General features: G+C 53.4%; 2 protein-coding genes across 2 annotated transcripts in view; both read left to right on the forward strand.

The window, feature by feature from the left end:
- Positions 1-10,536, forward strand: part of GRIN2D (glutamate ionotropic receptor NMDA type subunit 2D) — a 29,833-nt gene extending 19,297 nt beyond the window's left edge. The window contains exons 10-12 of the mRNA XM_055551570.1: positions 8,432-8,619; positions 8,803-9,035; positions 9,208-10,536. Coding sequence (XP_055407545.1) covers positions 8,432-8,619; positions 8,803-9,035; positions 9,208-10,536 — 1,750 coding nt within the window. The remainder of the gene's footprint in view (positions 1-8,431; positions 8,620-8,802; positions 9,036-9,207) is intronic.
- Positions 10,537-12,530: 1,994 nt separating this feature from the next.
- GRWD1 (glutamate rich WD repeat containing 1) lies at positions 12,531-18,813 on the forward strand. Its single transcript, XM_055553069.1, has 7 exons — positions 12,531-12,943; positions 13,146-13,263; positions 13,414-13,579; positions 15,684-15,897; positions 15,987-16,129; positions 16,297-16,494; positions 17,812-18,813. The coding sequence occupies exons 1-7, from the start codon at positions 12,757-12,759 to the stop codon at positions 18,127-18,129; spliced, it is 1,344 nt and encodes a 447-aa protein (XP_055409044.1). The 5' UTR covers positions 12,531-12,756; the 3' UTR covers positions 18,130-18,813.
- The last annotated feature ends 1,873 nt before the right edge of the window (positions 18,814-20,686 follow it).

Below are 20,686 nucleotides of genomic sequence, written 5' to 3' on the forward strand. Positions count from 1 at the left end.
CGAGAGGCAGAATCGCCTTCCTCTTCTCTTGTACTTCCACAGGGATCCCTCACATTTCCAGTCAATTTCATCCTTACGTTTAGAGAGCAAGAATTGGGTAGCGGGAAGCCCTGCGTCCTCAATCTGCTTGGTTTCTGAGTTTTGGAGAGCAGTGAAAGTGTGACCAGCAAGGGAGAACAACCCCATCTCAAGAAAAGGAATCCAAATCTATCCCACCCCTGAGTTCAGAGGATGAGGGTTACCTGTATTTTTCTTTTCATCTAAATGTCAGCCACAGTCTCAGCCCTTCATAAGTAAGAATAGCTTGAGGCTTCATCCTGGGTCTTTTTATATTGCATCTTTTTTAAAATTGAGATGTAACATGCACAGATCTTTTAATATTATTATTACTGAAGTATAGTTGATTTCCAATGTTATGTTAGTTTCAGGTATACCGCAAAATAATACGTATGTATGTATGTATATACATATATATATTCCAAATTCTTTACTATAGTTTATTATAAAATACTGACTACATTTCTTTGTGCTATACAGTAGACCATTGTTGTTGATCTATTTTATATATAGTATATCTGCTAATCCCAAACTCCTAATTTCTCCCTCCCCCTTTTCCCCTTTGGTAATCATAAGTTTGCTTTCTATGTCTGTGAGTCTGTTTCTATTTTAATAAGTTTATGTGTAATATTTTTTAGATTCCACATATAAGTGATATCACATAATATTTGCCTCTCTCTGAGTTACTTCATTTAGAATGATAATCTCTAGGTTCCATCCATATTGCTGCAAATGGCATTATTTCATTCTCCTTTATGACCAGGTAGTATTCCATTGTGCGCTTCCCTGATGGGTAAAGAATCTGCCTGCCAATGTAGGAGACAGAGGTTCAATGTCTGGCTTGGGACGATCTCCTGGAGAAGGAAATAGCAACCTACTCCAGTATTCCTGCCTGGGAAATCCCATGGACAGAGGAGTCTGGTGGGCTGCAGTCCATGGCAAAGAGTCAGACACAACTTAGCGAACAAATAACAAGATCCCATTGTATTTACATATATGTGTATATATATAATATATAGACATACCATGTTTTCTTTATCCATTCATCTGTCTCATCTGTCAACAGGCATTCAGGTGGTTTCCGTGTCTTGGCTCTTGTGAATGGTGCTGCTGTGAACACTGGGATGCATGTGTCTTTTCGAATTAGAATTTTTGTCTTTCCCAGATATATGCTCAAGAGTGGGATTGCTGGATCACATAGTAACTCTATTTTTAGATTTCGCTAAAATTTCACAACTGAAAATCGATTTCACATGTAAAGTCGTGAAAATAGATTTCATGACTGAAAATCGCTCAGTCGTGTCCTACTCTTTGCGACCCTATGGACTATACAGTCCATGGAATTCTCCAGGCCACAATACTGGAGTGGGTAGCCTTTCCCTTCTTCAGGGATCTTCCCAACCCAGGGATTAAAAACAGGTCCTCCCTCATTGCAGGAGGATTCTTTACCAGCTGAGCCACCAGGGAAGCCTGAAAATACTGGAGTGGGAAGCCTGTTCCTCCTCCAGCAGATCTTCCTGACCCAGGAATCGAAGCGGCGTCTCCTGCATTGCTGGAGGATTCTTTACCAACTGAGCTCTATACTTTTTCTGCATAGTGGCTGCACCCATTTACATCCTGCCATACACAAATGCACAAATCTTAAGTGTGAAGGTCATTGATCATCTATACATTCATGTTTCCACACTCAGGTTAAGGTATGGAACATTTCTAGTCCCCCTCTGACCTAGTCTCCATAGATTATCAGTGTAAATTAGTTTTGTTTCATTCTGAATATCACATAAATAGAATCAAACAGTGTGTATAATAGTTTTGTGTCTAGCTTGCTTTGTCCAATGCTACTACCAAGTGTGTTCATTGCACTCCATTCTGTTGAGTATACCAACACAGGAGTATATCAGAATCCTTCCATTCTCCTGATTGGTGAACATTTGTGTGTTTCCAGCGTTGGCCATTGTGACTATCCTACTATGAACATTCCTGTACAGGTGTTTGGAGGACATACACGTTCATTGTCTTTCAGTAAATTCCCATGAGTGGACCTGCTGGATCATATAGTGGTGTCTGCTTAGCTTCAAAAGATATTGCCAGACATTTTCCAAAGTGGTTGTACCAATTTACACTCTCATCGGCAGTGTAGGAAAGTTCCATTTCTTCCACATCCTTGCCAAGGCTTGGCATCATTCCTGTATCTTTTTAATGTACTATAGTGTTTATTCTACATCAAGTTCTAATTCATTTAAGTCCGTTATTGGTTTGCTGCTGCTGCTAAGTCACGTCAGTCATGTCCGACTCTGTGCGACCCCATAGACGGCAGCCCACCAGGCTCCCCCATCCCTGGGATGCTCCAGGCAGTAACACTGGAGTGGGTTGCCATTTCCTTCTCCAATGCATGAAAGTGAAAAGTGAAAGGGAAGTCGCTCAGTCATGTCCGACTCTTAGTGACCCCAGGGACTGCAGCCTACCAGGCTCCTCCGTCCATGGGATTTTCCAGGCAAGAGTACTGGAGTGGGGTGCCATTGCCTTCTCCAATTGGTTTGCTAGGACTGCCGTAACAAAAATTTATCATCTCACAGTGCTGGAGGCTAGAAATCCTGCTTGGCTGTAAAGGAAGGACCCATTCCAGGCCCATCTCCCTGGCCTCGTGGATGGCCTCATAGATGGCCCTCTTCTGCCTGTGTCTTTTATTCATTTTCTTTTTTTGGGGGGGGGGGCTGTGTTGCATCTTAGTTGTGTCATGTGAGATCTTTCGCTGTGGCTCGTGGAGTCTTTAGTTGTAGCTCGAGGACTCAGTAGTTTCAGTGTGTAGGCTTAGTTGCTCCAAGGCATGTGGGATATTAGTCCTCTGACCAGGGATTGAACCCGTGTCCCTTGCATTGCTACGCAGATTCTTCACCAGTGGATCACGAGGAAAGTCCCTTTCTGTGTCTTTTCATGTCATCTTCCCTTTGTGCATATCCCTGTATTCAAATTCCTCCTTCATAGAAGAATACCATTCAGGGCCCACTTTAGTGACCTCATTTTAACTTAATCACCACTGTAGAGACCCTTTCTCCAACTAAGATCACATTCAGAGGCACTGGGATAGGACTTCAATGTTATGAATTTCAGGGGAAGACAGTTCAACCCATAACTTTTCATTTGTTGTTCAGTCGCTCAGTCGGGTCTGACTCTTTGCAACCCCATGGACTGCACCCACCAGGCTTCCCTGTCCTTCACTATCTCTTGGAGTTTGCTCAAACTCATGTCCACTGAGTCGATGATGCCAGCCAACCATCTCATCCTCTGCCACCTACTTCTCTTCTTGCTCTCCATCTTTCCCAGCATGAAGGTCTTTGCCAGTGAGTCTGCTCTTCGCATCAAGTGGCCAAAGCATTAGAGCTTCAGTTTCAACATTAGTCCTTCCAGTGAATATTCAGGGCTGGTTTCCTTTAGGATGGACTGGTTTGATCTCCTTGCAGTCCAAGGGACTCTCAAGAGTCTTTTCCAGCACCACAGTTCGAAAGCATCAGTTCTTCAGTGCTCAGCTATAACTCTTTATAGGTGAATATTATTGTTCTCATTCTATAGATGAGAATATATGGTAAGACCCTACAATTCTGCTGAGGGGAAGAGTTGGGATTTGAACCCTAGCAGTCTGATTCTCAGCCCAGCTTCTCAACCACTGCACTATATAACCTCACTCACCCAGTGAGAAACCCAGACTCTTCCTCCTCTGCCCCTTACCCAGAAGCTTGGTGGATCCACAAAGGATCCCCCTGTGTTTCTCTCTGTCACCTCTTGCTCAGATTTCCTGCCTCTGCTGAATTCTTTTTCTCCTCAGTGTTCCTTTAAACATTTTTTTCTAATTTTTCATTCAGTTTCTATCAGAGTTATACATCCATATAGCTTGGAGAGTCAAATACAGACTTTTACAAGTATTGATTTGTTTGGCTGCACCGCGTCTTAGCTCTTCATGACGTGGGGTCTTCGATCTTTGTGGTGGCATGCAACGCTCAGTTGTGGCCTGTGGGCTCAGCAGTTGTGGCTCCCAGGCTTATTAGTTGCCCAGCAGCACGTGGGATCTTGCCAGGTCAGGGATCGATTCTGTGTCTCCTGCGTGAGCAGCCCATCCTTATACACTGCACCACCAGGGAAGTCCCTGTAGTATCCGACTTCATAATGGTTCAAAGTTGCAGTATCTTGTCTTGCTTTTCTGATGACATTAATGATAGTTGCTGAGTTTTGTTTTTTTTAACATTTTCTCTCTGTATAATGATTCCTCCAAGTTCTCCCTCCTATTTGTTTATTTGGCCGTGTGGCATGGCTTATGAGATCTTAGTTCCCTGACTCGGGATTGAACCTGGGCCCTCTGCAGTGGATGCGTGGAGTCCTAACCATTGGACTGCCAGGGGAGTCCCTCTTTCTATCTTTAATTTTGTTAGAGGCTTTATCTGGTGTCTAGTAACCTCTGGTAGTCAGTTCATATTTGGGAGTAGGCATCCAAAACTCTGGAAGCGGTGCACCTGTGAGTGCATGAGCAGGGTTTTAACTATAGACTTCACTGTGGGCTGGGCTGTCTGGACCATTTGTATTGGGGGATCCCCAAGGTCAGTATTTTTTAGTCTTTTTTCCTGTCTCTCTCTCTATATATATATATGAATGCATGTGTGCGTGCTAAGTCGCTTCACTCCTGTCCAACTCTTGGTGACCCCATGGACTGTAGCCCACTAGGCTGTTCTGTCCATAGCATTCTCCAGGCAAGAATACGGGAGTGGGTTGCCATTTCCCTCTCCAGGGAATCTTCCCGACCCAGGAATCGAACCCGTGTCTTTTATGTCTCCTGCATTGGTAGGTGGGTTCTTTACCACTGGTGCCACCTGGGAAGCCCCTATATATATATGAATATGTACATGTATATGTGTACATACTATATATATATATATATATATGCTTTTAATATAGAGAGGACCAAGAAAGAAACCAAATAATGAGTCACGATGCTTCTGACAAGATACCCCTAATGATATAAAAGTTAAAAGGCACTTGTCCATTCATTCATTCATTCATCCAGTAAATGTTTATTAAGGACTTCTTTTGGGAAACCAGTGGCTCAGCGGAAAAGAATCCGCATGCATTGCAAAAGATGCGGATTCGATCCCTGGTTGGGAAGATCCTGTGGAGAAGGAAATGGCTACCTATTTCAGTACTCTTGCCGGGGAAAATCCCCTGGACAGAGGAGCCTGACGGGCTATAGCCTGTGGGGTGAGCACACATAAAGATATAAGATAGAACAGTCTTTTCGCACCAGGCACTGGGCTAGGCACTCAGGGTATAGCAGTGAGCAAATGGAAGTCTCTGCTCTCCCGGAGTTTCCATTCTAGTCTGGACGCCAGATGGACACGTGTGTAGAGCAGCGCTTTCCTAGAGCCCTTTCTGTGATGATGCAAATGTGCTAAACCTGGGCAGTCCGATATGGTAGCCAACAGCTCTTGATCACTGGAGGTGTAGTTGGTGTGACTTTAGAATTTTAAAGTTTAATTAAAATTGGAGTTCAAATAGCCACCGCTGTGGACAACACTAGAAAATTCCATCCTTATAGAGAGATTCAAGGGCATTGGCAGCCTCGCGTGGCTTTGCCTGGCTCACACACCAAATGTGTGCTTGCCCTACTGCTGAGGGCAAGCAACCTCACGGGGAGAGAAAGGAACTGCATTTCTTAAAAAGAAATAAAGAAACACAGCTTCTCCTCCCAGTCAGTTCTGGAAGCCTAGCCCATGAGAAAGGTTCAATTTCTCACTCACATTAGAAGGGCCAAAAAGGAAACATCAAGTCTCCATTCCCTAAAGGAAGCATTATTTTTCATTTTTTTCCAGATCAATTAAACCACGTATGCACACACCTCTTTATAAATTCCTCACTAAAAGTACACACTGTTCTCTTGCTTTGGCCGTGGAGGAAAGCCTCTTTGCATTTTTTCCCTATTAACTAAATCTTACCTCTTAGCTCCAGGGACTGGCACCCAGAATGCTGGTCCTGAACCAGTCTGAATTCATTCATTTGGGTCCTCTTTTTTTTTTTTCAAATTAAAAAAAATATTTATTTATTTTTGTCTTTAAGGCATATGGGATCGTAGTTCCCCAGCCAGGGACTGAACCCATATCCCCTGCATTGGAAGGAGGATTCTTAACCACTATACCACCAGTTGTTGTTCAGTCGCTCAGTCGTGTCCCACTCTGCGACCTCATGAACTACAACACACCAGGTTTCCCTGTCCTTCACCATCTCCCGGGGTTTACTCAAACTCATGTCCATAAAGCCGGTGATGCCATCCAACCATCTCATCCTCTGCCGCCCTCTTCTCCTTTTGCTTTCAATCTTTCCCAGCATCCGTGTCTTTTGCAGTGAGTTGGCTCTTTGCATCAGGTGGCCAAAGTATTGGAGCTTCAACTTCAGCATCAGTCCTTCCAATGAATATTCAGGGTTGATTTCTTTTAAAATTGACTGGTTTGATCTCCTTGCAGTCCAAGGGACTCTCAAGAGTCTTCTCCAGCACCACAATTTGGAAGTACCAGTTTTTCGGCGTTCAGCCTTTTTTATGGTCCAGCTCTCACATTCGTACATGACTACTGGAAAAACCATAGCTTTGACTATACAGACCTTTCAAGCCCCTGTGCCACAAGGCTGTGATCCATGAAGGGGAAATTTGAACTAACTAACATTAAATATAATTTGGGACTTCCCTGGTGGTCCAGTGGTTAAAACTCCATGCTTCCATTGCAGCGGGTGCAGGTTTGATCCCGGGTTGGGGAACTAAGATCCCACACGCTGCAGCAACCAAAACTAAATAAATAAATATCATTTAAAGTTCCATCCCTCTGTTGTACTGGTCACATTTCAAGTGCTCCGGAGCCACAGGGGGCTGGTGGCAGCCATGTTGGACAGTGCAGATGGGACATTTCCAGCATCCCAGAATGTTCTTTTGGACAGTGTTGGACTATACAAAACAGATTCCTCTTTCTGAGAACTAATCTGGTGTCTACAGTTAAGATGACCAAAATTTCACCCCAGGAAATAACTATGGAACTCTGTTCTATCTAGGATACCGGGACTAGATTTTTTTTTTCTCCTTAAGACACCCTGGACATCTTCATAGGTCAGATTGAGAGCAGTTGTCTTATGTTGCAGGATAATTACATGGTGTGTAATCCACAGAAGTTTGCATTCCTTTATCATTCTTTCATTTATCCCACAAATATAACCGCCACCTTGTTTGTGTCAGGAACTGCTGGGTCACAGCCTGGAATGTGATGGGTCTTGGACTCTATCCTAGAGGCTCTTGCGGTCTGGTGGGAGAGGCTGAAATTAATCAGATCATCACAGAAGTAAACGCAAAATGGCAGCAGGTGGGCAGGAAGTGACGTGCGGCAAGTGCCACAGCGTATTCATCTCTGAGAACTACTAACTCAGAATCTGTGCTTGAAGTCCCACCAAATTGTAGAAATCAGGGCCTAGGGAGAATCCAAGCAAATTAAGACACATGTCTGGGCCTGCGTTTCCTGGTCTGAATAACGGAGATGATGGTTTCTACCTCACAGGAATGTTGACAGAATTGAGTTATTATAGTAGCTAGAAGAATGCGTGGCACAACAAAAGTCATCATTAACATTATTATTATTTGTATGATTCTCCTTTCTGAGCTTCAGCCCTCCTCTTTAAGATGGAGGAGTAGGGAACTTCCCTGCTGGTCCAGTGACTAGGACTCCAGGCTCCCAATGCAGGGGGCCCAGGTCAGGGAACTAGATCCAACTAGTTCCCTATTAGCACAGGACGAGGATTGAGGGCAGGAGGAGAAGAAGGTGACAGAGAATGAGATGGTTGGATGGCATCATCGACTCAATGGACATGAGTTTGAGCACACTCTGGGAGATGGTGAAGGACAGGGAAGCCTGGCGTGCTGCAGTCCATGGGGTTGCAAAAGGTCAGATACGACTGAGTGACAACAACAAAGACCCAGCGCAGTCAAATAAATAAATATTTAAATAAATACAATTTTAAAATAAATAAAACAGAGGCGTACGTAGAACCTTCTTTTGGAAGGTTCCAGTAGAGACTGAACAAGTAGTTATCTCATTAACACTCACAGCTAACATTTCTCCAGCACTTGCTTTGCTCCCAGGGCTATCTGTGCGACAACCTTGGAAGGGAGAGTGTTGCTGCTGTCCCCATTGGACAGATGTTTAAACTGAGGCACAAAAAGGTGCAGTGGCTTGCTGAGGAGTTCACCACCAGTTAGGATCTGGAGCAGTTGGAGGTTAGGAGTTAGCGGGGCTCTGGGCTGGCCATCTGGGCATCTGGGTGGGACTGACTCTGCCTTTCATGCCCCTGCCCGCAGGAAGCTGGACGCCTTCATCTATGACGCGGCTGTGCTCAACTACATGGCCCGCAAAGATGAGGGCTGCAAGCTCGTCACCATCGGCTCGGGCAAGGTCTTTGCCACCACAGGCTATGGCATCGCCTTGCACAAGGGTTCCCGCTGGAAGCGGCCCATTGACCTGGCACTGCTGCAGTTCCTGGGGGATGGTGCGGCTGCAGGCAGAGATGCCTGGGGGCGGGGGAGGGAAAGTGGAGGAGGGGAGGCAAAGACCCCTGGGTCCTGGGGAAAGGTGGTGGGGGGAAGGGTCTGAGGGCCTAGACTTTCATATCAGAGAAGAGGATCCTCAGAGGGTGCCCATGGAAAGTGACAGCCCACCCGCCTGTCCCCAGATGAGATCGAGATGCTGGAACGGCTGTGGCTCTCAGGAATCTGCCACAATGACAAGATCGAGGTGATGAGCAGCAAGCTGGACATTGACAACATGGCGGGCGTCTTCTACATGCTCCTGGTGGCCATGGGCCTCTCCCTGCTGGTCTTCGCCTGGGAGCACCTGGTGTACTGGCGCCTTCGGCATTGCCTGGGGCCCACCCACCGCATGGATTTCCTGCTGGCCTTCTCCAGGGTACGGGGGAGAGAGGGGGGCGGAGGCGGAGAGAAAGGAAGAAACTGGCAGGGATGGCGACAAGTGGAAGGCAGCTAGGGAGGTCGGGTGCGGGAGAGGAGGGAGGGTCGGAGGGAAGGCAGGTGGTCCCCAGCATCCTGCGCTGACCCGGCTCCTCCCGCGGCCCCTACAGGGAATGTACAGTTGCTGCAGCGCAGAGGCTGCGCCGCCGCCCGCCAAACCACCGCCGCCGCCGCAGCCGCTGCCCAGCCCCGCATACCCGGCAGCGAGGCCCCCGCCTGGCCCAGCGCCCTTCGTGCCGCGCGAGCGCGCAGCCGTGGATCGCTGGCGCCGCCCCAAAGGTGCGGGGCCGCCCGGCGGCACGGGCTTGGCCGACGGCTTCCACCGCTACTACGGCCCCATCGAGCCGCAGGGCCTGGGCGTGGGCGAGGCGCGCGCGGCGCCCAGGGGCGCGACTGGGCGCCCGCTGTCTCCACCGACCACGCAGCCGCCACAGAAGCCGCCGCCCTCCTACTTCGCCATCGTGCGCGACAAGGAGCCGGCCGAGCCCCCCGCCGGCGCCTTCCCCGGCTTCCCGTCGCCACCCGCGCCCCCTGCCGCCGCGGCCACCGCCGTCGGGCCGCCGCTCTGCCGCCTGGCCTTCGAGGACGAGAGCCCTCCGGCGCCCACGCGCTGGCCGCGCTCGGACCCCGAGAGCCAGCCTCTGCTGGGTCCCGGCGCTGGGGGCGCGGGCGGCGCGGGGGCCGCGGGCACTGGAGCCCAGGCCGCGCCTCCCCCTTGCCGCGCCGCGCCGCCCCCCTGCCCTTACCTTGACCTCGAGCCGTCGCCGTCGGACTCGGAGGACTCGGAGAGCCTGGGCGGCGCGTCGCTGGGCGGCCTAGAGCCCTGGTGGTTCGCCGACTTCCCCTACCCATATGCCGAGCGCCTCGGGCCGCCGCCGGGCCGCTACTGGTCGGTCGACAAGCTCGGGGGCTGGCGCGCCGGCAGCTGGGACTATCTGCCCCCGCGCAGCGGCCCCGCTGCCTGGCACTGTCGCCACTGCGCCAGCCTGGAGCTGCTGCCGCCGCCGCGCCATCTCAGCTGCTCGCACGACGGCCTGGACGGCGGCTGGTGGGCGCCGCCGCCCCCGCCCTGGGCCGCGGGGCCCCCGCACCGGCGCCGGGCCCGCTGCGGGTGCCCGCGGCCGCACCCTCACCGCCCACGGGCCTCACACCGCGCGCCCGCCGCCGCGCCGCACCACCACCGGCACCGGCGCGCCGCCGGGGGCTGGGACCTCCCGCCGCCCGCGCCCACCTCGCGATCGCTCGAGGACCTCAGCTCGTGTCCCCGCGCCGTCCCCGCGCGCAGGCTAACCGGGCCCTCCCGCCACGCGCGCCGGTGCCCGCACGCCGCTCACTGGGGGCCGCAGCTGCCCGCCGCGTCCCACCGGAGACACCGGGGCGGGGACCTGGGTACCCGCCGGGGCTCGGCGCACTTCTCCAGCCTCGAGTCCGAGGTATGACGCGGCCTGGGAGGCCCCGCCGCCCCCTTGGTCAGCGCAGGCCACAGCCCGAGGGGGCACGCGGGGTGGACAGGACCCGCGAGTGTTGGAAATGAAAATAGAACTGGCCGGACCCCGCCTGGAGCAGCGTCCTGCGCCCCTCGCTATGGGGGGCACTTCAAACCGGAGGGGATTTGGTCCCTCAAATCTCACCCAGCCTGGGAGCAAGGGGGCGGGGGTCTCAGAGCCCACTGGACTTTTTTTTTTTAACCCGACAAGGGCTTTTTAACGTCACCAGATGGGGCGGGAGGTGGCGGGGTCACGCCACGCCCGCGTCCCACCCCCACGCCCGGGGCCGTGGCCCCCACATCACTGTGCAGCTCCCCGGCCCCCCAGGCACGCCTCCGGGGAAGCCCGTTTTTAACCTTTCATCCATTGGGACTCTAAACTGTGAGACGCGTTCGCCAAACTGTGACCCCAGACCTTGGCCCCGCCACACAGAAACCCCTGACCCCAGACTGTGACTTCCGACCCCTGAAAATGGTCATCCGACCCCAGACTGTGACCCCTGACCCCAAACTGTGACCCGAGCCCCAGACTGTGCCCCGACCAGACTGTGACCCTCGACGTCAAACCGTGACACCCCCTTCTCCTTTTCCGCCCTCAGTAGCTTTCCCCTCTTTTGTCCTAGGACACGCCCCCCAACGAAGCCCCGCCTCTACTGCCCCAGCGTTGATCCCAACCTCCATCAAGCCAAAACTTCCCACGACCAGCCCCAGGTGCCACCGGCCATATCCTCTCCAAATCCAACCCTTTCAGTAAAGACGCAGCAGAACCACCCCTCCCCCCCCCAACCCGCCCCAAAACCTCCACCTCCCAGATCTCCAGCCGGGTCTGGAGCTGGGTTGTGGAAGGGAGGAGTCTGGGAGTCCACACTCACTACCAACCTCTTTTCCCTCTCTCCTGTACCACATTGCAGTGTTTGGAATAAACCATGTTTTTATGCCTCCTCAAGCCCAATGTGAGTACCGTGTCTTTCTCTTAGTCCCCTTCAAACTTCTGTGGAGGAAACAGAAATCGAGAAAAGTCCTACAGAGGAAGAGGGGGCAGAAAGAGAATTTCAGCAAGAACAGAAATTCTGGAGGGAGGTGGCTAATAAAGACCCAGAAAGAAGCGGTGAGAAAAGACCCTAAGAAGAGAAGGGCAGAGAGAATTCCCTGACGGTCAGTGGTTAGGACTTTGCCTTTCCCCTGCAAGGGTTTGAACCCTGGTTGGGGAACTAAGATCCCACAAACTACCCAGCTAGGCCAAAAAAGCTGGGGTGAGCTGAGAAGGGGGGGGCAGGAGAAGAGGGGTCAGAGACTCAAGAAAGATCTGGGATCATAACATTTTAGGATCAGTCTAGAGTACCATTCCTATGGCAACAAGCAATGAGGCTTGCTAGGTTCTTAATATCATGTTCATGCAAGGGAGGTGAGTGTCTATTATATCCTAGCCCATTCACATATCTTGAATTCTGTTAATCTCACCAATGAGAATCTATTTCTAACATTTCATTATGCCAATTAGCCAAATCTCTGGTGTTGAAGGGCAATAAAAAGAGCGGAAGCACTTGTAGTAGCTGCCTCTAGAGAGTGGACTTTCTGATTAAGTGCTTGCTGACCAGGGCTTCACCGTGAACGCCTGGTTAGGCAACTGACTACCCCTAGAGGGTAGATCCAACGAACTAATTTATACATATCATCCTGCCTACACTTAAGCATTTTGAAGTAAATTAAAGCCTTCATAACAAGGAGGGGAAAAGAAATCGGCTTTATAGATCCTCGGGGAGCAGAAACCTAGTCTCCTTGCCAGTAAAAGCTCTTATGTGCATACACGAATAATTAAGTAAGAAAGCATTGGGAGTCAAAGGTGGAAGATGGAATCCGGGTCTGGAGTGCCTGTATAGTTGATGGGGCAAACCGGCCTCCTGCAGAACTACAACTCCCAGGAGGCCTTGCCGCCGCTCTGCGGAAGAGCGCCCCAAAGTCACGGGAAGGGTACAGTTGCCTCGGATCTACAGGCCTTGGTAGCCAAGCCAGGATGCTATTTTCTTAGTTCTTCGCCCTCTCCCCATCGCCCTAATTGGTGAACCAGGAGGTTTCCAAGGTAACCGCGCAGTAGGGCGGATCCTCCTAAGAAGGGAAAACGCAACCCAGAAGTGACGCTGTTACCTCGCGCCAGCGGCTAGAGGCTCCGAAGATGGCGGCGCGCAAGGGTCGGCGGCGCACGTGTGAACCTGGGGAGTCTATGGAGACCGAATCCCAAGAAACAGGGTCCAAGGGCCAGGCTCAGGTCTACCTACCTGGCCGGGGACCGCCGCTGCGCGAAGGAGAGGAGCTGGTCATGGACGAGGAGGCCTACGTGCTGTACCACCGAGCACAGACTGGTAGGTCTGGGCACCCGGCATCCTGGGTCCTCTCGAAGGAAGAGACTGGAATCTTGGGTCCTGAGGGGAGCTGATCCTGAATCTTTAACTTAAGAGGCTGTTTGAAAGAGAAATTAGGATTTAAGGGGATTGACATCACACTCAAGAGGGCCGAGAACCCGCTGTCCAATCCTAATTTTCCCATCCCTCCTTCCATTCCCAGGCGCGCCCTGTCTCAGCTTCGACATAGTCCGGGATCACCTGGGAGACAACCGGACTGAGCTTCCTCTTACTCTTTACCTGTGTGCTGGGACGCAGGCCGAGAGCGCCCAAAGCAACAGGTAAGAACTGAGGCTTTACAGCGCTAGGGGTGTCTGAGCCTCCAGCTTCCTCTTCCTCAGGACCTAGAAGTCGGGGTTTCCAACCTCCTCCCTCCCTCCTTCCTAAGGATCCCGCCATCCGGTGCCAAATTCCTCCCACACCTTCCCCAGATTGATGATGCTTCGGATGCACAATCTGCATGGGACAAAGCCCCCACCATCCGAGGGCAGCGACGACGAGGAGGAGGAGGAGGATGACGAAGAGGATGAAGAAGAGCGGAAGCCTCAGCTGGAGCTGGCCATGGTGCCCCACTATGGAGGCATCAACAGAGTTCGGGTAAATGCAGCCCCAGGAGCCTGCCCTGTGTACTCTGTAGCACACCACCCCCCACGTCCATGCCCTTCAGCTTTAAGAAGAGCACTTGGCACATAGTTTTTTTAATTACTTATGTGTTAATTGTGATCGTTGTCACTATGTTCTAGATGCCATGGGGATGTTTTTTTAAAAAGGTTTTCCTCTTCTGTAGAATGGTGAGAGTTACCAAACTTACTTGGTGGGGCTGATGTGAAGATAAAATGGAATAGCCAGTACCCTTATTTCAGTAACTGAAATACGGTGATTTCTGGGGTCTAGAAACAGCACTTGGCAGTAACATGAGATCTTTGTGTTTTCTGTTATTGCTCAGGGAGTGTCCTGGGCTGTGGGGTCACTTTTGTGATTCGGAGTTATAGCTCCTTCTAATCAGGTCGATGTGAGAATTGAACTAGATGCTCTATGCAATAGTGCTTGGAGCAGTGCTGAGCCCATAGTTTTTGAGAAGTGTTTCTGTTGAGGTATTACTATGTTTCAGATACTATTTTAGACCTGGGGAGTTAACAGGGAGCAAAAGGTCTCTGGCTCCATGAAACTTACATGCCAGTGAGACGGGGGATAAGAAACTAAGCATATGTGTAATGTCCAAAGGTTCTAAGTGTTGCAGAGAAAAATAAAACTAAGGGAGTTAGGGTCTTCTGGAATGGGCTTGCTGTTTTATTTAGTTAGTTAGTTTTTTAGCTGTAATGGGTCTTTGTTGCTGCACTCTGGCTTTCTCTAGTTGCAGCAAGCAGAGACTATGCGTTTCAATGCTCGGGCTTCTCGTTGGCAGTGGTGTCTCCTGTTGCGGTGCACAGGCTCTATGGTGCAAGGGCTTCGGTAGTTACATCGGGTGGGCTCAGTAGTTGACGCTGTCGGGCTCTACAGCACTAGCTCAGTAGCTATGGAGCATGGGCTTAGTTGCCCTGAGGCATGTGGGATCTTCCCAGACCAGGGATCGGAACAGTGTCCCTTGCACTGCAAAGGCAGATTCCAGAAGCCCCTGGGGTTGCTAGTTTAAACAGTGTGGTCAAGGGAGCATTCACTGATAAGGTGCCCTTTGAACAGAGACCCACAGGAAGTGAGGAAGTGAAGCAAGGATATCTGTGAGAAGAGGCTTCCCAGCAAGGGACTAACAAGTGCAAAGGCCCTGGGGCAAACTGATTGAGGAGTTTTGAGGGAAGTTGGGGAGAACAGTGCTGAATGGATGAGGGGGAGAGTGACAGGGTTTGGTGGGTGGGCACGGAGGAGACAGATTGTTTAGGGCTTTGTGGGCCATTGTAAGGACTTGGCTTTTATGTAGGGAGAAACTGGGAGTCACTGGAGGGTTTAGAGCAAAGAGTGGATGGGATCTGACTTGTGTTTTAAAGGGATCCCTCTGTGTGCTGTATTGAGAATAGACCGCAGGGAGGCCAGGGCAGAAGGACAGGGTCCTGTGAGGGGGCCAGGACAGGAATGCAGGGAAGGGTGACTTCAGTAGTAGCCTGAGTGATTACAGCAGAGCTACCGAGAAAGGATTGGACGTGGTGGCGTTTTGGGTGGAAGTGAGGCACAGTGTGAGGAAGGAGAGGCAAGCAGTGAGCCCAAGGTGGCGACCTCCAGGGAGGGGTAGGTGGCAGTGGGCAATTAGGAACTTGGCTTTGGCCTTGGGGCGTCTATAAACAGTTTGATGTGAGCCTGGAGTTGAGAGAGGTCAGGGCTAGGGGCTACTGGAAACCTTGAGGCTGAACAGGATCTCCTAGTGAGCAAAGGTACACAGGCAGAGAGATCCAGAGACTGGGGCCTGGGACCTGCCTAGACTTAAACAGTTCCAGAGACCAGGAGTCTGAACAGATTTCCGGGGGCTCAGTTCTTGGGAATTCAGGAGTTCTGTCATCCCTCCGCCATCATCTGTACCACAGTGGGGGGAGTTGTCCTGGAGACCAAGCCGGTCTTCAAGTTGTAAGCCTATTCTCGCAAAGGTTTCTGGGAGTTGAAGTCCCAGGCCTGGGTGGGAGGCAGCTCTGGTTCTCAGGGATGAAAGGGCTGTCGTCGTCACGCTGTGCCTCCTGTCCTGCTCCCCTCCCCTCCCCTCCTCCCTACCTTGCAGGTGTCGTGGCTGGGTGAGGAGCCGGTGGCTGGGGTGTGGTCAGAGAAGGGCCAGGTGGAAGTGTTTGCGCTGCGGCGACTCCTGCAAGTGGTGGATGACCCCCAAGCCCTGGCCACCTTCCTCCGGGATGAGCAGACCCGTGTGAAGCCCATCTTCGCCTTCTCTGGCCACATGGGCGAGGGCTTTGCCCTCGACTGGTCCCCTCGCGTGCCCGGTGAGTCCCGGGGGTGGGTGGGAATGGGATCTGGTGAGCCACAGCTGGCTGAGTGTGACGAGGTCAGGAGTCCCGACTGCCTTTCCCAGGGCGCCTGCTGACCGGTGACTGTCAGAAGAACATCCACCTCTGGACGCCAACGGACGGGGGCTCCTGGCACGTGGACCAGCGGCCATTTGTGGGCCACACACGCTCCGTGGAGGACCTGCAGTGGTCCCCAACCGAGGACACAGTAAGGAAGGGCTGGGGGGTCTGGACTCCAGGGTCTTGGCGGGAAGGAGGGGGCCGGGGGCAGGTCCAAGTGACGGCGCGGGGCAGGAGGGGCCGGCCCACCACTGGTCCCCGGTCTCCAGGATGGAGCGGGGTCCACCGGGGTCCCTCCGACTCTGCCCCGTCCAGGTGTTTGCCTCCTGCTCAGCTGACGCCTCTATCCGCATCTGGGACATCCGGGCAGCCCCCAGCAAGGCCTGCATGCTCACCACCGCCACCGCCCACGACGGGGACATCAACGTCATCAACTGGAACCGCCGGGAGCCCTTCCTGCTCAGTGGCGGGGATGACGGAGCCCTCAAGGTCTGGGACCTGCGGCAGTTCAAGGTACCGTCCCAGCCGGACCCCTGGGGCGGGAAGAGCTTCCAGCGGCCACTAGGATTTGTGGGTTTTCCCTTCTGAGATGGCTTATACGCCAGAGCTGGCAAGGCCCTGCCATCAGAACTGGGATCCCATCAGAACTGGGATACTGATGAGGAATCGGGGTCAGGAACGCTTGGGGCTGCTGTGGGGTCGCTCCCTCTACCATCTGGAGAGTTGACTGGAGGAACAGGGCTGGGCCGAGCAGAGACTACAACTCCCATCTGCCCAAGGGGAGCCGTGCACCGGCCATGCTGCCCAGGGGCTCAAGGGCTCAGGGATTGTAGGTGGATTTCATAGGGTCAGCTGAGAACAGAGCTCAGCTCAGTCATGCTGGGAGCAGGCGTGGAGGCCTAGAGGGATGGGAAGAGATAGGATGTAATCGCCCAGCTTTGTGGTGACTCTGCGGAGCTGAGAGGAGCTCCAGGCCTCCCCCTGGACAAAGCCATGACTCCATACACCTCTGGGCCTTCCCAGGATCATCTTTTTACTCCCCCTCCAGTGTACTGAGTTCTACAGAATCAGCCCTGGGGAAGCTTCTTGACGTGGATTCCAGCCCCCTTCCCCCTCCCAGGCAGGTGCATGGACAGGTGGATCGCAGGGCCAGGTTGAAACGTTGGAACCACCCCTCCAAGTTAGAGACATGCCGATCCCCCCCAGCAGCTGTGCTTTTAGTAAAAGTGCTTTTCTTTGCATCTGCTCTCTCTCAAGCCTGGGAGTCGTGCCTGTGCCCCCATTAAGGATTTCTAGAATCACTGGGGAGAGCACTTAGAAAACCCAGCCTTCTGGGCAGGGGAAGTGGGGGGACATTTTAATTTTTTTTAATTTACTTTTAAAAATTTGTTTCAAAGACCCAATTTTATGTATTTATTTTGGCTGCATGTCATGTGGAATCTTAGTTCCCCAGCCAGTCAGGGTTTGAACTGGCTCCCCCTGTATTGGAAGCTCAGAGTCTTAACCACCAGGGAGTCCCCCACACCTTCCTTTTACAGGGAAGGAGGCGGAAGCAGGCCCAGGTAGGAGCAGGGGTTGGGGAGTTGTGACCTGGAGCTGGGAGGGGCTTCTTTGCAGGTGAAGCCACAACTCCCAGTCCCTGGGGCACTACCCCTTTATTATCAGCTGTACTCTGCCCTCCATCCCTTTCAGAGACCCTGGGTCTTTGGGGGCTGGAGGGGTGAAGGTCTGGCTGAACCCTAAGGCTGGAGAGGGGTGGGGGGCTCTGCCTGGGTCACCCCTGGAGTCAGGCTGAGGGACTCGGACACCCTGACTCCCATCTTCCCATAGTCTGGCTCCCCAGTGGCCACCTTCAAGCAGCACGTGGCCCCCGTGACCTCCGTCGAGTGGCACCCCCAGGACAGTGGGGTCTTTGCAGCCTCAGGTGCGGACAACCAGATTACACAGTGGGACCTGGCCGTGGAGCGGGACCCCGAGGCTGGTGACGCGGAGACGGACCCGGGGCTGGCGGACCTCCCCCAGCAGCTGCTGTTCGTGCACCAGGGCGAAACAGACCTGAAGGAGCTGCACTGGCACCCGCAGTGCCCCGGGGTGCTGGTCAGCACCGCCCTGTCGGGCTTCACCGTCTTCCGCACCATCAGCGTCTGAGCTTGGTCTGGCCGAGTCTGTCTGGTCCTCCACTTACTTGGAACTGAAGTTGAAGTTCATCGTTTCCCTGGAAGGGACTCATTCAGATCTGCTGGCCAGCGCCTCTCCAAAAGGACTTGGTTTGGCCCTTTGGCCACCATGATGGATTGTGTTTGACTTACTGTTCTTTGCAAGGACTTGGTTTGGTCCAGTGCCCCTCTTGCTAAGAGAGACGGTTTGACTCATGGCTCTAAAAATAAGACTCGGTTTGCTCCCCTTGATTCCTCCAGCCGAAGCACTGGGGTTGACCCATGGCCCTGTAAAACCACTGCAGTTGCCTCCAGTGAACCCTCCGACCCAAAGACTTGGGCCAACCCAGTGAGCCCCACCTGTCAGAAGAGTCCATGAGCCCATTTCCCAGATGGGCCTGGTGTGGCCTGTGTTGCTGTGGGTATTTTGTCAGCTGCAGGCCCTGGGCTTGACTCTTTGATCTCTCTGCCACTGGTCTCCCTCAGGGAACTCAAGTGCCTTAGAGTGGCTGGACCAAATTCGAGGTGTGGGTTCCTCCAGCAGAATTTGGTGTGGCCCTTGTCTTCCTGCCAGCTGGGTTTGACTGGGTGGAGCCTTCTCCCCTCCTCCCAGAGACAGGCATTGTACAGGGGGGAATTCAGGAGCTCTTGAGGGGCAATAAAGAACCAGAATGGAGCCCGAATTGTCTAGGCTGGTCCTTCTGGCCGCAGTCTCATGAGGAAACGAGGAGGAGGGAGGGTTTGGCACCTGGCTGTCCCTGGACCGCTGGGTCCAGCCCTTAGCCCATTGGCGCTCTCTGGATCTGCCTCTCCTAAATTTTATTCCATCTGGAATGCACCCCAGGTCTCTTGGTGGGGAAGAGTTATCTCATGTGTGCCCCCGCATGCTGAGACTTCATCTCAGGGGGAACCAGGGACCCCTGTCTCTCATCCTTCCGCCCCTGCCCTCGTCATCACTTTCTCCCCATTTCTTTGTTCCCTCGACTGTGTCCCCATCTTTCCGCATCTCCTGGCCCCCAGGCTCTGTCTCCGCGCCCCCTCCCCCCGTGTCTCTCCTCCGCCACCGCTGTCTCCTCTCCAGCCTGCTTGGGCTGCAGCCCAGCCGTCCTGCCTGGCCATCCTCCCTGGCTCCCCCTCTGCGGCTCTGAGCTGGCCCCACCCCCTGCCCCCCCACTCGGGCTAGGACTCCTCTGATCCGCCCGTAAGCACAGAGGTCGGGGGCCTGGGACGGGCCGCAGCACCGCAGCACCCACAGAGGCCTTTCCTTGGCCCAAGCAGAGGAGCCCCCAGCAGAGGGCATGGGGGTGGGCTGCCCCACCAGGTATGTGCCTCCACGCAGACACCCCAGGCAGGGGTCCTGGTTTTGAGAGCTGGCCCCCGCCTCCTCGCACCATCTTCCTCGCTCAGGCGTCTGCCCCAGCGCCCCCACCCTATCCTCCCGGGTCCTCATCCCCCAGATCTGGGGCCCCCAGCTCAGCCCATCTCCATTTTCGGCCTTATTTTCACTGCCTCCCCCCCACCCCCATCCTGCATCTCTTCTTGTCCCATCTTCATCTCCCATCTGGTCTGTCTCTCCATTTCCTAAGATGGGATCTCTGCTTGTCTTTGCCCGGTTGCTCCTAGTTCCGCCTGACTCTTTTCTGTCTCCCATTCTGTCCTCTTGGGTGCCTGTGGGAGTGGGGAGGTCCTCTGTCCTTTCCTCGGGACAGCCTCTCCCTGCCCATCTCTTACCCTCTGTACTCTGGTCTGTCTGCAGTCTCCACGCTACACACCCTCCTGGCAGTTTCTGCCCTCCAACCTGCTGTTGCTCAGGCCCCACTGGGGAGTGGGGGGAGGGTTGTGGGGGGAACAGCCAGGGTCTCAGGGAGCATGTGAAAATGCTTCTATGGCGGGGGGCAGGGGGGCAGCCCCTGGGCAGGGCTTTTCGGCCCCAGATTAGACAGTGACTTTGAAACGAAGTTGATGCACCTTAAGCCCCGTGTCGCCTTTATATGGAAACATTAAGCTGCTCTCCCAGGTCAGGAGGAGGCGGGGGAGGGCTTGAGGCTCTGGATCCGCTTCCCTTGGATCCTGCTATTGGTGATGGGAGGTGCTTGGGCCCCGAGGCAGAACCCCATCCCAGCTCTCAGGGCCATGCTGGATGCTGACGGGACCCCCCCCAGAGGTGAAAGGCGTCCCCACCCCCACCCCCAGCCTGCCTCTTGAAATGGACAAGATCACGTCTGTCTCTCGGGGCTGAGGGTAACAACGGGAGGATTTAGGGAAACGAGATCCTGGGTTGGAAAGGCTCAGGACTCAAACCGGCAGCCCACCCCCGGCACTTCATGGCTCTGGCCGGATCTCTGAGTCCGCTCCCCAACCTGTGAAGCGGGGCGATGATCTTGACCTCCCAGCCTCCTGAGTGGCCAAGGTGAGCCCAGAGGGTGGGCTGCAGACTTCTGGGAGCTTGGCAAGGCTGGGGACCAAGGTGCTCAGGAAACAAGGGCGAGTGATGAGGTGGTCTGTGGTCCAGTCTGGCGCTCAGGCTTGGGCACCAGGAAGGCTGGATG

This window comes from Bubalus kerabau, chromosome 17 (genome assembly GCF_029407905.1).
Source record: "Bubalus kerabau isolate K-KA32 ecotype Philippines breed swamp buffalo chromosome 17, PCC_UOA_SB_1v2, whole genome shotgun sequence".
NCBI classification, from domain to species: domain Eukaryota; kingdom Metazoa; phylum Chordata; class Mammalia; order Artiodactyla; family Bovidae; genus Bubalus; species Bubalus kerabau.